This window comes from Achroia grisella, unplaced genomic scaffold (genome assembly GCF_030625045.1).
Source record: "Achroia grisella isolate CSIRO2021 unplaced genomic scaffold, CSIRO_AGI_Agris_v1 utg856, whole genome shotgun sequence".
In the NCBI taxonomy this organism is placed as follows: Eukaryota; Metazoa; Arthropoda; class Insecta; order Lepidoptera; family Pyralidae; genus Achroia; species Achroia grisella.
In genome coordinates this window covers 402,097-420,319 of record NW_026713045.1, presented here as the reverse complement: position 1 = coordinate 420,319, position 18,223 = coordinate 402,097, and the positions used below count along the sequence as shown (strand labels likewise).

At 39.9% G+C, this 18,223-nt stretch overlaps 3 protein-coding genes and 1 long non-coding RNA gene across 4 annotated transcripts; 3 read left to right on the top strand and 1 right to left on the bottom strand.

Moving 5' to 3' along the window:
* Positions 1-1,109: 1,109 nt before the first annotated feature.
* LOC131852732 (reticulon-4-like) lies at positions 1,110-1,913 on the top strand. The gene has a single exon (XM_059203458.1). The coding sequence runs from the start codon at positions 1,110-1,112 to the stop codon at positions 1,911-1,913; it is 804 nt and encodes a 267-aa protein (XP_059059441.1).
* A 5,007-nt stretch (positions 1,914-6,920) lies between these two features.
* LOC131852731 (uncharacterized) lies at positions 6,921-7,367 on the top strand. The gene has a single exon (XM_059203456.1). The coding sequence runs from the start codon at positions 6,921-6,923 to the stop codon at positions 7,365-7,367; it is 447 nt and encodes a 148-aa protein (XP_059059439.1).
* Positions 7,368-7,764: 397 nt separating this feature from the next.
* On the top strand, positions 7,765-13,750 carry LOC131852593 (uncharacterized). Its single transcript, XR_009357945.1, has 5 exons — positions 7,765-7,793; positions 8,675-8,808; positions 9,813-9,980; positions 10,772-10,951; positions 13,666-13,750. It is a non-coding gene; the product is annotated as an uncharacterized LOC131852593 (long non-coding RNA).
* A 2,093-nt stretch (positions 13,751-15,843) lies between these two features.
* Positions 15,844-17,922, bottom strand: LOC131852592 (dolichyldiphosphatase 1-like). Its single transcript, XM_059203279.1, has 5 exons — positions 17,729-17,922; positions 17,516-17,616; positions 17,259-17,437; positions 16,265-16,492; positions 15,844-15,983 (listed from the first exon to the last, which is right to left on the bottom strand). Exons 1-5 carry the CDS (start codon positions 17,853-17,855, stop codon positions 15,851-15,853), a joined length of 768 nt encoding a protein of 255 aa, XP_059059262.1. The 5' UTR covers positions 17,856-17,922; the 3' UTR covers positions 15,844-15,850.
* Positions 17,923-18,223: the final 301 nt, after the last annotated feature.

The following is an 18,223-nucleotide window of genomic DNA, read 5'->3' as shown; positions in this document are numbered from 1 at the left end:
TCCGAGCCGCCGCCGCTGCCACCAACACCCGCCGACGCCTGCTGCCTGCCGCCCGCCGCCGACGCCACCAAGTAGGTTCGCTTAGGTACACATTTTTCACTCAATAAGATTAGTGATCTTACATATTAGGGTCACATATCAATAGGCACTCACCCCCCTGCCTCACCCGGCAGGGAGCTGACACCGTCGGCTGCACCCGCCGACGACCGTCCTTATCTTAAGTACTCTTATCTCATTTTTATATTGTTATTTCTACTCTTTGTGTAATATTTTTATTGTTATTCTATTTCTTTGTGTACCGTTCTATGAAAAATGTCCTTATCAGAGGCCGATATGCCTCTGTTCTTCCAGTTCCTGGAAAAAAAGTGTCCCGGCATTTTAAATGCTTTTATAGCATTCAAAGCCGCCAAGCCTGTGCACTTAGTGTACAGCTCGCCCCCCGCGTCCCCAATGATGACTCAGACTGACACTGACGAATTCGAGGACGATTCCCAACGGCTCCCGCCGCTTCCCCCGACCCAAGCCGACCAGGCCGATCCCGCCTCTCCGTCCATGGAGCAGGACGACTCCGTCGCGGAGCTTGACGCTCCTAGTATGGAGCTCGACGCCATCCGCGACGGCGACGTCCCCTCTCCCATCCCCCCGGTCTCCTCAGACGAGGACGACTTTATTCTTGTTGGCAACAAGCGTGCCAAGAAGGCCCAGGGCTCCCAGCCAGCCAAAACAAAGCGTGCCCATGACGGCACCGCTAAAACCGCCCCCGGTCCGAGTGCACGCAAGTCGCACCCCGAGACCAAAGCCCCGCCCCCGTCATCATCCAGGACAAAAGTGCCTGGAACACCGTATCCAATATGCTTAAAAACAAGCATATCAATTTCAGCCATGCTAAGGCTACCTCTCTAGGGATCAAAGTATCAGTCCCATCATCTGACGACCATCGTCGTCTCACCACCTTCCTGCGGGAGAAAAACATAGGTTATCACACCTATGCTCTCGAGGAAGAGAAATAGCTCCGCGTTGTAATACGCGGTTTACCCAAGGAGCTCTCAACAGACTCCATCCTTGAGGACCTTCAGTCCCAGAATTACCCAGCGCACGAGGTACATCGTATGTACCAGTCGCGCTCACGCAACAAGGCCGCTATCGACCTTGTTCTAGTTGTATTAGAACTATCCCCAGAAGGCAAATCGATCTTTGATATAAATAGCGTTTGCCAACTATCCTCACTCTCCGTAGAGGCGCCTCGCAAGCGTACCTACCCCGGACAATGCCACCGTTGTCAGAACTACGGGCACTCTGCCCGTAATTGTTTCGCTCGCCCACGGTGCGTCAAGTGCCTAGGCGATCACGCCACCGCAGATTGCGGCCGTAGGCCCAACACCCCCACGCCCCCCAGTTGCACCCTCTGCCTCACAGAGGGTCACACCGCGAATTACCGCGGTTGTTCACGCGCCCCACGTCCCGCCAAAAAGAAGGCCACCCACACCCAGGGCAACCGTGCTCCGGCACGTGCCCCCGCCAAGGCTCAAACACAACCCGAGCCACTCGTTCCCGCCCCTCTGCCTGCTAACAATGCCTGGATTAAACCCCCGGCAATTGTAAGCAAGGTAGCACCCAACCCGCCCGCCCAGAAAGCCCCGCCCGCCCAGTCGGCCCCGCCCGCCCAATCGGCCCCGCCCATGCCCATACACAAACCCGTCCCCAAAACACTGCCCGCGGCCCCCAAGGCCAACGGCAGCTCCCTCGCGCAGGACTTCGCATTGGTCGCTCGCTTAGCCAGCACCATCGACCCTAACGAGATTGCCCTTCTGGCCTCCAAGCTCCGCCTGTATAAGGAGTCGCCCCAAAATAGGCTCGCAGCCGTCTGCGAGCACATCGGCGTACTTACCGCCATCCTCAATTTTAACCTATAATTATGGGTACTCGAGCTCAGAGAGAAAAGCCTCGGTCCGTTCGAATAGCGTTTTTTAACGCGTTCGGATTAAAAAAACAAAAGGAGGAAATCGCCTCCTTTCTCACTGACCACCAAGTCGATATTCTCCTCGTGCAGGAGACCCTACTGAAACGTTCAGTCCGCGATCCTAGAATCGCCAATTACAACTTATTTAGGAACGACCGCACCGCCTGTAGAGGCGGCGGTACGCTCATATACTATAAACGGTCCCTACATTGTATACCGCTACAAACACCGCCTCTCACTCATATGGAGGCCTCCGTCTGTCTTCTCGGCATGACCGGCCACCGACCGCTCGCCGTGGCATCCGTATATCAGCCTCCCGGCAAACTACTGCTTGAAAGCGACCTACGCGCCCTCCTAGATATCAACAGCGCCACCATTCTGGCTGGCGATTTGAATTGTAAACACACCCGCTGGAACTGCCACGTGTCCACGACAAACGGCCACAAACTAGACAGACTAGCCGACTCGCTCGAATTCGAGGTAATCGCCCCGCTCCGCCCTACTCATTATCCCCATAACGTGAACCACCGACCCGACATACTGGACATGGCACTGCTGAGGAACGTAACCCTACGGGTGAGCTCCCCAGAAGTCCATGCCGAGCTTAAGGACCATCGACCGGTAACCCTCCTTCTGGGCCCTCCGCCCGACACGCCACTACCAACCAAAACAATAACAGACTGGCAACGACTCGAGAAATCTCTCGAATCGACCGACACACCGATACTAAACCGTATTCCCGACGTCATAGAGTCCACCGAGGACACTCTCATTGCTATCGACTCGCTTACTAACCACCTGCAGTCGGCAGTCAAGGACTGCTCCAGGGAGGTACCGGCGACGGACGACCGTCGCTGGCAGCTCCCCGATGACGTAAGGAGGTTAATAAGCGATAAGAACGCAGCCACTATACGATCGCTACCCTCCGAACCGAACCGGGTGCGCCTGCGAGCCTTACAGCGTAGCGTTAAGGAGCGCATCGCGCAGATCCGGGACGGCCGGTGGGGCAAGCTCCTAGAAGCTCCTAGAAGTACTGGCGCATAGCGAAATCTCTCAAAACCGACCAACAGACAAACGACATGCCCCCGCTAGTCCGACCCGACAACACTATAGCCTTCTTCGACGAAGACAAGGCTGAGTGTCTAGCGTCCAACTTAGAAACCCAATGCTCCCCCAGCACGCTCCCAGTCGAGGCAGGTCATCTCGAGAAGATAGACACCGAAGTCGAACGCATCGCGTCCACCCCGCCCACCGAATCCCTCTCACCAGTCACGCTTGATGAGGTCAAAAAGCTAGTTAAACAACTACCTATCAAAAAATCACCCGGCTCAGACGGCATATCGAATAGATTAGTCAAAAGTCTGCCATCCCAACTTTTGTTATTACTCGTCGCTATTTTTAACGCGGCGCTGTCCAACGCTATATTTCCAGACAGCTGGAAAGAAGCCGTGGTCATTGGCATCCCCAAGCCCGGTAAAAATAAATCCGACCCGTCTAGTTATCGTCCTATCAGCCTCCTCAAGGCTATAGGCAAGCTGTACGAGCGAATCCTCCTCGCTCGCCTAAAGGAGTTTATATACTCCAAAGGCCTTCTCATCAATGAGCAGTTTGGTTTCCGAGCCAAACACTCATGCGTCCATCAAGTGCACCGCATCACGGAGCACATTCACAAAAACACTCTGTACTTCGCCACCAAGTCCCCCAAAGGCGGTACAGGCGTCCTATTTTTCGATGTGGCTAAGGCTTTCGATAAAGTCTGGCACAACGGCTTGATTTACAAGCTTCATCAGTTAGGTGTCCCCGACAGGCTAGTACTCATTGTACGAGACTTCCTGTCGAATCGCTCTTATCGCTACCGTATAAACGGAGCGTTTTCCGACCCGCACCCCATACGAGCCGGCGTCCCTCAGGGCGCCGTCCTCTCTCCGATGCTCTTTTGTACACCAACGACATCCCTAAATTCTCCGACTTAAAAGTCGAAATATCGCTGTTTGCCGATGACACGGCTCTCTTTACATCCGCCAAGTCCCGTGCGACAATAGCCAGACGGCTTCAGAAAGCCGTAACGATACTGGGCGAATGGTTCTCGGTGGCGCATAGAAGTCAATCCCGAAAAAAGTGCAGCAGTGTACTGCAGGGAATTCGACTCTATGAATCATCCGATCGAACTATTCGGCCAAAACATCCCGTGGGTTTCGAAAACGAAATATCTCGGCGTCACCCTAGATAGGAAACTAACGTTTCGTCCTCACATCAAGCATGTCCGCGACCGAGCCGCCTTTATACTAGGGCGACTCTATCCTTTTATTAACAAGCACAGTAAAATGTCGCTTCGCAACAAGCTGACATTATACAAGGCTTGCATCCGTCCCATCATGACCTACGCTAGTCCCGTATTCGCCCACATACCCTACTGCTTAATCAACAAACTGCAGGTCATTCAGAATAGGTTTCTGCGTCGAGCCACCGGTGCGCCGTGGTTCGTTCGCAGCGTAGATCTCCACCGCGATCTTAATCTGCCCTCCATCAAGCAGTTTATGAAGGAAGCGTCTCGACGCTACTTCGACTCTGCCCAATCCCACCCTAATCCGCTTATAGTCAGTGCGGTCGACTACGCACCGAGGAGTAATATCCGACATACGCGACAACGTCGCCCGAGGCACGTTCTCATTGACCCCGACGACCCCATAACGGCAGGTAACCTCCCCACGGGCCCACCCGTTCCACCCCGACCACACTTTTACACACACACACACGACACCGTCCTCGCCGGCGAAGACGACGACCTCAAACACACAATATCGCGCCACACCGGCGCCCTCGGGCGCCCCTCCGATCGATCCCCCGTCCAATTCAAACGGGGATCGAAATTACGACGGCCTGAGCCGAGTTTCGAACCCCTAGTGGTGCCCTCAGACTAAAGTCGTATCCGTCGGGCAGGAGTTGGCCTTCAGCCGCTCCATAAGTCCTTCCGCGGGTTTGGAGTGCCATCTGCACTCGCCCCATAACGTCCGGTGAAGCTGTAAAGGCCAGCTACGGCCAACAGCATTAGAGTAGTCCGAAAAAAAAAAAAAAAAAAAAAAAAAAAAAAAATTTCAAGTTAACAAAATAAAAACGCCGCAAGATATATTAGAAAACAAACGGATACCAACGAAAAGAGAAGCGCTCAGCATCATCATGGCACTTCGACCCCCTTGGCCTCATATCACCCATCACAACGCCAGCGAAAAGATTACTGCAGGATACATGGCGCTATAAAACAGGCTGGGACGAATCGCTACCAGAAGAACTGCAGCCAGCATGGAGTACTTGGTTGACATCATTGCGAACTGTACACAAAAATACGCATACCACGATGCTATGATGTCACACCAATGGTCATATCATCTGCATACCTTCGTGGATGCCAGTGAAGAGGCGTACGCCGCGGCAGTGTACTGGCTGTCACAAAGAGCCGACGGTACCACACCTGTCACCTTGGCCGCCGCTAAAAGTCGCGTCGCACCGCTCAAGCCCGTCTCAATCCCGAGACTTGAACTTCAAGCTGCGTTAATGGGTGCGCGCCTCGCACATACCGTGGCGGAGGAGCACGACTACGAAATAGCGAGTAAAACATATATATATATATATAGCATGGATAAGGTCAGAACCAAGGGCCTTTAAGACCTTTGTGGCTCACCGCCTGGCTGAAATAGAAGACACAACAAAAAAAAATGAATGGCGGTGGGTCCCTACACATGAAAATGTAGCTGATGATGCCACCCGAGGTATACCAAGCGAATTCGGACCACAGCACAGATGGTTCAACGGGCCATCATTTTTACATCAGCCAGAAAACGAGTGGCCGCGAGAAACAAGGACAGCGATATCAGTCACGGGCGAAGAGCGAGAGAGATGCCATGTGACCGTTACAAGTACGGCTCACGCACACTTACCTGACATCGACCGATTCTCGCGGTGGCTGCCGCTCATCAAATCGACTGCGCGCGTGCTACAATTTGTCGATCTCTGTCGACCTCAAAGAAATATTGTAGCCGCCACGAAGAAACGAACCAAGCAGAATGAAAAGGGCGATGTTGACTGGAAAAAAAGAATAATGAAAAAATCATAACAAGAAATGGAAGAACGAAAATAACGACGCCCAGCATCCCGGTGCCAGCGCAGTACCTACTTGAAGCCGAGAGAATGTGGATGCGAGCCTGCCAGGAAGATAGTTTCGGGAATGAAATATTGCGAATAAAAAAGGGAAGTCCATTGAATAAACAAGACAGACTGACAGCGCTAAGTACCTACATCGACACAACCGGAATGCTGCGATTAAGAGGACGAATTACAGCAACATCGAACGTAGAAAAGGATGTACTCAACCCACCCGTGTTAGACGGGAAACACAGATATACACGTCTGTATATACAACATATACATGAAACAATGCACCACGGCGGTATAGAAGCGGTAGTGAATGAGCTACGGCAGCGGCTGTGGGTTGTAAAAATAAGACCCACAGTACGGAACGTCATCAAGGGGTGTCTGGTCTGCCAGATAAGAAGAAAGAAGCCAGCAAGCCCACCGACCGGTGACCTGCCTGCCGCCCGCCTAGCGCATCACGCTCGCCCCTTTACCTACACAGGGCTGGACTACTTCGGCCCCATTGAAACCACAGTCGGACGGCACCGAGAAAAACGGTACGGCGCCCTCTTCACGTGTATGACATCACGAGCCATACACATTGAAGTGGTGCATACCCTCGGCACTCATTCAGCCATCGCCGCCCTAAGGAGGTTCATGGCTCGGCGAGGTTGTCCAACGGAAATATGGAGCGACAACGCTACGTGTTTCAAGGCAGCTGAAAAGGAACTCAAGGCGGCTATGGCAGCACTAGAAGAGGAGGCCACCAACCGCAGCATCGCGTGGAGGTACATCCCACCCGCTGCTCCCTTCATGGGCGGGGTATAAACGCATGGTGCGGTCAGTAAAGGAAGCCCTACGAGTTACGCTGCACGAGCGTTATCCCACAGACGAGACATTGGTGACCCTGCTAGCCGAGGTGGAGAATACAGTCAACTCCCGACCTCTCACTCACGTGTCCGTCACACCGAGCGATCCGGAGGCATTAACACCGAACCATATCCTGATCGGCCCCAACTCACACGTGCCTAATCCCGGAGTGTTCAACAAAGGAGATATGAACGCACGACATCATTGGCGACGAGCACAAGCGTTAGCAGATGAGTTCTGGAGGCGCTGGGTGGTGGAATACCTACCCTTACTTCAACACCGGCGGGAGCCCCAGAGGTACCGGTGTTCCCCCCAAGGTTGGCGACACAGTCATCATATGCGACCCCAACCTACCCCGAAATACATGGCCACGGGGACGCGTTGTGAAGACCTACCCCGGGAAAGATAACCCCAACACGGTGCGAGTGGTAGACATCACAACGAGCAACGGGCGCACCCTGAGAAGACCAACAAAACGAATCGTCGTGCTACCAGTAGAATCGCAGGATAGCGACGGCGGGAGAAATGTACACGACGGAATCAATTAGATATAATTAGTATAAGCAAAATTTGTAAGATCATTTTTGTTAATAAAAATAAATCACGCAACGTACAGTTGCAGTAGGGAAGGCCACCCGTCGGGCGTCTATATAAAGAGCGCGGCCGCGCAGCGGTCCGCATTCACCGGCGAGACAGCGACCCGATAGGTGCCTTCCTACCAAGTACAAGATAACAACCGAGCATTTTTATTTCGCCGCCCGACCATACGACCAGGGGATCCTAGTATATAGTCCTGTCATCATCAGGCTCTGACGCGGAAGAAATACTGCAACTCGTAAATTTGAATACCTACACAGTTTTTATTTTTAGTTGACATAATTACCTACCTATGATTACAATACCTACGAATTATTATGCGGACTCCCTGAGCAATAATAATCAAGACGGACCGCTACGTACAACAAATGTGAAGCCATTGTACTGTAAATGTGAAATTAGAAATATGCTTTCCAAATTGTACTGATTTAATTAATATTTTTGGCTTTACTTTTACTGTACGTCGTGTATTCTCCTAACCTTTTTATGATGGAGGCGTTGAGTAATACTTTAAGGTACATAAATGTAATGAACTAATGCTGCCAAAGGTCCCTAAGTACCTAAACCAATATTTCCACGGGAGATTGTTAGTAATAGCACAGATAACATTATATTACATAGTAATAGTCTGTTTGTATGATACATTACTGTTAATGCATTATTTGATTATAATCAAATCAAACCAGGCTAGGACCCGCACACAAACGGTCCTGGAAACTACCTCTATTCATTTGTAGTAAATTCCCATCATGAAATAACTGACCTGCTGCGTTAAGGCGACGCCGTGATAAACTATTACTTCAAAATCGAGCAAATCGGTTTACGCTGGAAGGGCACCAGTATAAGATGATCGTAAAGTTAGATCAGTTAGTGGATTAACTTCTTTGCAAATGGCAGTTTACTACAATGATCTCCAGGGGGAACCGTGTGAAAGTCAATCGACGTGGTACATTGCTAGCAATGGGGTCATTACTAACAATCCCTTCAAATGTCTCCAATCTCTAATCCCCCCTAATCACTATAGTACCCATACAACATAAAAGATTTCTTAGGTAGAATGTGAAGATGATCCTCACATAAAACCTTTAGTTGTAATGTTTCCGGGATTGCTGGAAAAAGATCCGCAAACATTACAAGGAATGTTGAATAAAGCTATGTCTACTACTGAAGTTACAAAGCATTTGGTGGATTTGGGGCAGAAAGCAAATTTTACTTTTATGAAAAAAGCTAATCGTCTGATCCCTCGTGATAAGGTAAGTGGCTTATCACAAAATCTTGTTAGCTCAAACAGATTAAATACCTCCCTGCTGTGTTAAAATATTTTTACAGCAATGGCTGGAAAATTTGACGGAAAATAGCAATTCATTTAGTTCAATGGCATCCAAAGTTTAACGGACTGTAAGTAAAATTTGTCTTTAACTATTGAGTGGTTATAAATGATAATATTGTTTTTATGATATATTTTTTTAATTAGATCTGATGTAGCACAACTCATCCAGGTAGGTTATTTATATTATATATATATATATATAAAATCTGGTTATACATATGAAACGTCCCATTAAGACAATCCGTACTCATTACATAGTACTCGTACCTATAAAACAAAGTCGCTGTCGCTGTGTCTCCCTATATATACTCACATATTTAAAACTACGCAACGGATTTTGAAGCGGTTTTTTAAATAGATAAAGTGATCCAAGATGAAGGTTTATATGTAGATAATAATACATGCATAGTGTTCTGATACTAAATATACCTAATATTTAGTATTGCACCTGTGCGAAGCCGGGGCGGGTCGCTAGTACCTAAATAATTATACTAATAGAAATAGAAATAGAAATAATCTTTATTCAAATAAAGTCATTACAAGCACTTTAGAATTTTTTTAATTAAAAAAATCGTTGCTGTATATTAAACTTTTTTATGTAGAATATTAGAATGCACATGCTTGCGCTAACAGGATCTTTACGCTGCCGGTGTTAGTTAATGTTAGTTTACCCATCGTCGTGAATTGACCACTCTGCGCCGTGAACCTTGTACATATCAATCTGACTTGGTATAATGCTTGCTATTACGTATGTCACTAATGGAGAGTACATTCCCCCAGCTTCTGCACTCATGTTCCTTATTGAAATATTTACGCACCTACTTGCTATAAAATGAAAATGGAATCTGCAAATCATTTCTGAAAGTGGTAACTATAACTCAATCATACTGTACAACGCACTATTAAATAACACGTTATTTGAACAAGGCATTACGGGTGATTACGAGGCTAGTGGCGAGATAACAGAGAGTGCTGAACAGAAACGAAATAGAACTGAAACAGAAGAAACTTACGACTATTCAGTGTCGAGTACGTCGCAGGATGTATTATTCAATGTCGAACAAATTATATCAGACATTATTGAAGATTTATGCGGTAAAAAGTTCTTTTAGTATTTAAGTACCTATTAACTGTCCATGAAACAACGAAAGTATCCTAATATTATATTTAGAATATAATGTAGTTGTGTACCAAATTTCATGTGAATCACTCGATATTTTTTGCATGAAAGAAAGTAGCAAATAGTCATCCTCAAAAGTTTTTCCTTTTTTAATATTAGTAAAATAATATACAACATTGACAATAATAATTAAAATACTATACCAAAATTCGGTGTCACTTTAAATTCATAACAATCCTATAGTGATGTACGATAATCTAAGATCCAAGCTATATCCAATATATGGTATATTCAGTAATAGAAATAGATAGATATAGTCATGTCACTTAGAACTTCCATTATAACGTCGTCCGTAACAACTTCGTGGTAATGCTTCAGACTAGGTACTCTTAACTGAAATTATAGTCGTGAAAACCCCTTCTTGGAGATTTTACTAATATCAGAGTCTCAGTAGGTACTGTGGGATTTTGTTCAAGTAAAAAAATTGTTTCTGATGTTTGTAGAATTTGTGAAGTTAAGTGAAATTGTAGAACTAGGTCCAACAAATCGAAACAATAGCGCATATATTAATTCTCTGCGTTTTGTCTCTATTATTACTTCTAAATTTCATTATAAGCAGCTATTTTAATAGTTTATTATTTGAGAGAAATAGAGATGATTATATTATTATTATAACAGAAAACATTACGTCACGTCCTCAATAAGTAAACCTTATACGAATATATTGACATATATCTCACCAATAATAACATATCTTATATTTCAGGACAGGATACAATAAGAGGGAGATAAATCACCAAACAATACATAATTACAAATAATTATTATTCGTTATATAAATAAATAAAATTAAGAAAATAATTTTATTGTATTTTTGTCTGAACAGGCATATTAATAATAACTGTTTTAAATATATGATCGAGAAAGCTAAAAATATGTTTATAAGGTAAGCGTAACATTTTCTTTCTTTTTGTATGTAGTCATTAATACATACACAACAACAAAATATTGATTAAAAATACTAGAAGCATAAAAATCTGAATTTTTACATTAATGACTTATATACAACATTAATAAATACTTAAATATATAGGATATTATGCCCTTAAAAATAGGTACACAATAGAAAACAATGCCATAGGTCTATTAAGTGTCACACAATTGTTTACACATATATACACACATTAATTTTTCAAACTTATTTTTCAAGAGTATGCTTGAAAAATTTTATGGAATAATTAGCTGAACCATAGCGGTTAAACACGATAAAACTCAGTATATTAATTGAGGTAAAACGCACAGAATTTTTAATTTTCATGAATTAATGCTAAAATTGTATATTTTTATTTTTAGTGACTAGATTTGTAGTCTAGATGAACTTCGCATTTACGCATTAAAATTAAACATGATTATTAATATACTTAGGTCGGAATCAATTTTAACCAAGTGCCCGAACAAATAGAAAAAAAAATTAACACTCAGATGTACTAATTTTTAATAAAAGAAGCACCCATGGGAATAATGCAATTTATTAAATGACGAATACTTCACAATAATTAAAAAATACGAAACTTAATAAAACGTTGAGCATGATTTTTAATAAATACAAACATATATTATACATTACACGTCACTTTATAAAAACTATTCTTAGCGTAGTCTGGAAACATCTGCATTACCTATCTGGTAATGATCACAATACGTAAAAATAATTATTGGAATGATTATTGATTAAAAAATGCTTTATATGTTTGTTGTTATAAAACATTAATCAAAGAACAAATTGCATGTATCTGATATACCCATTTAACAACAAAATTTGGACACAGCAATTCGTGACTGCAGTATAAAAAATTAAAAGTCTAGGAATTAGTACCTACTAACATATATACTAAATATACATATAGTAGAATGAGAAATTATGGAATATATTATTAAATAATGGAAGAGAAAAAGACAATTGAGGTAATAAATAAGTTACTATGGAGTATGTCACGATAACATGTTTATTACTTATTATTGCTCTATATTATTAAAACATGATGTATAAATCTTAGTATGTGATTAACATTTTACTTCTTCATAACATAATATATAAACATGTTTTATCTGATTAAAATACAAATGTTTCCAGCCTGAGATCATCTATAACTAAGGTACGTCACATGAATTTCATGATATTCCCCCACCCCCTTCCCCACTTTCTATTCAGGTATTCACATTTGTAAAATCCCTAGAGTGGCGTAAATTTTTATTTTTATAGAAATTGGAACTATTTTCAAGTATTATTAATTTGTTAAGTGTTAAAAAATCTAGAATAAACATACTATATTTTACGTATAGAAAGTAATGATTTCTGTCACTCCTTGTCGCACAACACAACATGTGACGTAATTTATAGATAATCTCTTACGATAAACCCTAATGGCTGCCATGTGACAATTTTGTCAAACTTCTTTCTGATATAATTTGGCCAACTTACTTACCCACTTGATACATTAATAATCAGAACATATTTAAATAAGTAAAGAATTCACCAACAATAATAATCGCATCAATTTTTAAAGGATTAGTAGAACTTCTTAGTCCCTATCTCTCATCTAAGCATGTAATTTCTTCTATGAATTGATTTTAATTGTTTTTACTATGTTTAATATAGCTCTAATGTATATAGTTCTTAGGGTAGAGGTATACAATCAAGGTTGAGGTCCTTATTTGTCACTTAAGTTATTAAAGTTATTGCACCTGAGTTTAAAGACAAAGTTTACAACATAGTATATATCATTCCTAGGAGGCTTACTATCAAAATAAGTAGATATATATTAGATCTCTGTCGATAACTTAGGCACGTACTCTTTTACTGTTTTTGATTTATTATTGACTAATTATTGCTTGTGACCTCTGGCATTTATATTTTATTATTATTAATTGTATGATTTTTTCGACGTATTTGTGCAATATTTTTATCATTTTAAGTTAGAGAGTATGTTTTTAAAATATCATATACATACACGGTGTTGACAACAAATGTACAGTCAAGAATGTCCTAACATTGAGTTTATAAACTATAAATTAATATGGATATTTTTTGGCTGTAATATTAGTAGGAGTAACAATTATTTCGGAATCAGTAGGTCAATACCATCCATACATAATACATTATCTAGATTAGACTTCTCACTCAATATTATTCATTAATTATATTGAGTTATGATCATATTTAACAACATCTATATTAACTAACTATTAATCTGCATTTACAAAAGGAGGCACTAATACCAGACATTTCTATTGTAGTATTCATTTAATAAATTAAGATCTTAAAACTGTTTGTAAAAACTACCATTTATGCAAAAATGCATATACTATGTGCAATACATATAGATATATATATTTAAACTAGCATACTACGAGTATATGTATGCGCAGCTCATGGCTCATAACATAACTATTTCATTCGTGTAAAGCTGGTTTGTATAGAACTTCTATTACTAGTTCCAAGGTGTCTATACTTTACTGTATTAATAGATTCAATATAAAAGTTACGTAAAACTTTTGCTTGATAACAACTTAAAAATCTCGGAAATTTCGAATAAAATCATCATTATATATAAACAAGGCACGCATTTTATACAATATGAAATTCTGTGTTACTTCCAGATTTGACACCAGTTAAATATAAATTACACACTTGGCAAAGGAAGAGGTTATTACTTTCCGGTTAATGAAGAGTATAACTTTGGTTGAACATATCCTGATGAATTTGAATAAATAGTGTACTAGTTCCATTAATTGTGCCATTAAATTGGAAGCACATTCACGAAAATTAAAAAGACTAATTTCCAAATAGGGGGATATACATGTAAGTACTAACATACACATAACAACATAAATATGTTAAACGAAACTTAAATATGTCCATATTATTGTTCTGAAATAATGAACTTTTGCACAATAAAGGGGATATTAAACCATAAAAATTAAGTATACCATATAGAACACTTAGTATAAGATAACAGGTGTTTTACATTATTTATGGAAGATTTTCAATGTCCATGTCAATGTCCGAGTCATCTTGTTTAGCAGTTGTATTTAAATAGGACATATTATAAAAAAATAATGCAAGAATTAAATATATACCTGCGCATCAAAATATTATAGTAATAAATAAACAAACTGCTTAGGTACTAAGAGAAACTGCAAGAATGTACTTAACAAGAAACTTAAAACATTTTCTTAAGATAGCTTGGAAGATATATGCAGCTATGAAAAGAAAAATGGCAAATTGAATTTTTACATAACTGCGATTGTATAAACCGACTTTTATTGAAACTGAGGCGAAAAAAGCCGTTTAAAAGTTAGGTGCCAAGAACTTTAACATTAAATTCATATTGGAGTGCTGATTTTTTGTTTGATTTCCTGTTTTGCAGTCCGGCCGTGCTGAAAGCACTACAAAACAGGAAATCACACAACAAATTGATAAGCGAGTACACTACGCCATAGATAAGCATGATATCTTAGTACAAATGAGTTATTATCCAACGCAACCTAGCAACTTCGAACTTTGAATCGCTAGAGAGCTACTAAAATCTAAAACCAAAGATGAACATTGATTGTAAACAATCATATACAGCAATTGCAGTAGGAAATCAACAACTACTAAACTTAAATAGGAAATCCTCAAAATAATAAAATCATTGCATGCTTTTATTATTTTGCCTGTGCATGCATAGTAAGGAAAGTGACAAAAACATTGAATATAAAAATAAACTTCTGTACTAGTATTTATGAATTAATAATTTTCTAACTGCTGCTGACACATTTGTGTCAAATTAAGCAAGAAATTCATGTGATGACAAATGTTGACAATTGATTTCAAAATACGCATGTATAATTAATATGAACATTGTAATAAAGCTACACTTCTATTGTAGTGAAAATTGTAATTATTGAGCTACACTTCTATTGGTCCTGAGCACATATTTAATTTCTACAGATTATGTTAATTTTTGAAAACCTGTAGCCTGCTAATCGAATGTGACATATTAATATATCCTTGAAAATTATGTTGCGCCCTAGAACCTGAAACGGGTAGGACATGTAGTTTCCAACAACAAAGTTTTTGTATTTTCCCTTGTGCTATTTAGGTATATATATAAAGGAAAATTTCATATCAAAAATATATATATGAAATTATGTTGTGGTACATACTCGTCCTAGTGAAAGAGTATGCTGCTAATTACCCAGTTAACAGGTTAACATATATAAATGTATCCACAAATTTTTGAGATTATCATTATGTATTGCTGTAGTGTTCATATGCTATACAAACTCTATTATAATTAACACAACCAAGAAACTGTGAAAGGTACTTTTGACACAGTTAATTTATGTATACTAAGTACTAGGGATGGGTTTTCATTACATGCAAATAATTTTTTTAAGACTATTACAAAATTACTTGAATAGTCATGACTACAAAGACACACTATCAGTTAAAGTAATTATTATGTCATAAATATATATAAGTCCCTTTCACGATTTTAAGTATAATTTAGATAAAATTGTACTTAAGTTTTTTATAATTCTATAAACGATTAACCCTAGCATTTCTATAAAAATATAATTTAAACAGAACACACCCTGAATCACTAACATACGGTATAGAAACAAGCAGTCACTTACATCCTGAAAAGAACACACCGAGTCAGTAAGGAAACCAAGAGCGCGCGTGCTCCGCGCCGGCAAAAATGACGCCGCCGACGAGCGCTAGCGCCAGGGCGGCGGCGGCCAGCAGCCGTCAGCCGCGTGCAGGCAGCGCGGCAGGGGCGCGCAACGCGCAGCGTCATTGCGTCGGCTTCAGCGCCGCCAGCTTCCGGCCGCGTGCACGTGCCTCTTGTCGCGACGTCGTGTACTCAAACCATAACACGTTAGGTATCAAAGTGGTGTCTCTTATCATCAGCATTTCAAATAACTTCCTGGAATTTAATAAGATAAAGCTTTGTAACATGTAGGCAGGTTATTTGGAAAATATAAAAAAGCGAACAAACTATATATTAATATTTACACTGACAAATTATTATTATTGTTTGATAGTATCTCAGGTTCAATTTCAAATAATCAAAAACTTTTATAATTCATTTTCAGTATATAATTAAGATTTAATTGTTCTGCTTATTTTGGAATTTCATAAATGGATTGGCCAGAGTTAGGCAAGGAAATATTAACATTTTTAAATAATAATAAAACAATTGCTTACATTGACACCAACTGAGGAAAAATTGGTGTGAAAACTCTATGCACTAATGCAAACCATACAGAAGCAAATAGGAATCCAACAAATCCACCAACAATTACTTGAGTTGTTGTATGGTAGTGCAAATAGACTCTTCCAATGCTGACTAATACAGACAATGTAATGCAACCTGCTACAATCACCATTCGCCATAGAGCAGATATTATACTATTATTATTTATATGGTGTAATCTGGAATAAAAAATATAATAAGAATTATTTTTAACTAGCTCACCCATGAAACTTCGTCTGCATCACACTTACTTGATATTTGTTATTATATATTGCCCAATTTACATGACATCTTTTTAAATTATAGTTTATATATATCATTACATTGTGTAAGCTATCTAACTCTAAAGTTTCATCAAAATCCATTCAGTAGTTTTTGTACAAATATATTTATATTTACAAACTTATACTATTTTATATTTACATTTACAAACATGTATATTTGCAATTACAAACTTTCACAATTATAATGTCAATAAGATAATAATAATTCAAAAGATGTTGCACAGAATAGAATAGAATTTTACAGACACTGCTCTACTATGTAGAGTACAATTGGCTAAAATATCATACTATATCATAGCCAATTGTACTCCACATATAATATATCAATCAACATTTTAAACTCAATAATTGTGCTTCATCTATAAGTTGGAATTCATTTATGGAGAATTTCAGAATGAAATTAACAAGAATTTCATATTTTTACCACATAAAAGACACACGCACACAAAAGAGACAAAAATTCTATAAATTTGTCTTATTCTATTAATACTCTTAATCCTTTTTTGTAAATATAAAAAAAAGGATTAAAGGCCAGGTGTTTTAGGTAAGTAGTAAGAGTACTTCACAGCTTGAATATATTATCAAGTAAGCCTATATTAGTGACAAATTTAAGTACAGGAATGTACATACATGTAAAACATAATTTATAATATTTTTTTACCTGATTAATACAAAATATAACACATAAATACTGAAAAACCAAACAAATTGGGCATGAGATGATGGCATTCCATATTCATTGTATAAATGTCCTCTTGCTATTGGTCTAGCTTCACAAATAGTATGTTTCAAAATAATATTCAAAAGTTCATTAATTAATGTACCTATAAAAAATGCAATCTGCAAAAGAAGGACACATTTTAATATTGTTAAAAAAATTGTAATTATTTATTTCAACAATTTCAAGTAACCACTTACAGTGTGGAGATCACGTCTAAATAATATTAGTGCAACAAATCCAGCACCAATTCCAAATGGAGCTAAGCTTATAAGAGCAAAAAATTTTCCTAATATATCACCTGAAAAAAAAATTGTTTCAGGTATCATTGGTGATAAATAGCTATTATTTGTAGCTTGTTACTATATTGTACTGATTCATAAAGATGCTGCATATTTTAAATAATTGGATACCTTTAGGATATTCAACCAAAGTGAGAGCAAGTGGTTGCCACTCAATGTCACCATTATTAAGCAACACATCGCTAACTGACAAAATTGTATCCTCCATTATAACATCATCTAAGAAATAATTGTACATAAATTCATTAGATATTATTTATTATTTCTTAAAACTATAAAATTTTCAATAGTGTAATATTAGTAAATCGGCGTTCAAGAAAAACAAGTCAAAAATTATAAATGTCATTTTGACATTTTGATGGTCATGGCTTTGACGTATACATACATGGCACAGATCAGTAGAGTTTTTTCTTAGTAGTAGTAACTGACGTATATTATTTTATCCAAAAAAGGAATAAAAAGGATTTTATGGAATACATTGTGTTGTTATCTTAAATCACGCTCATTTTACCCTTTGTTTCTCTAAATACGATAACTCTATGCTTCCACCCACTACTGCTGTTAAGGGGATCTTCCTATGTGATGGGTTGAAAAAATCGATTTTTT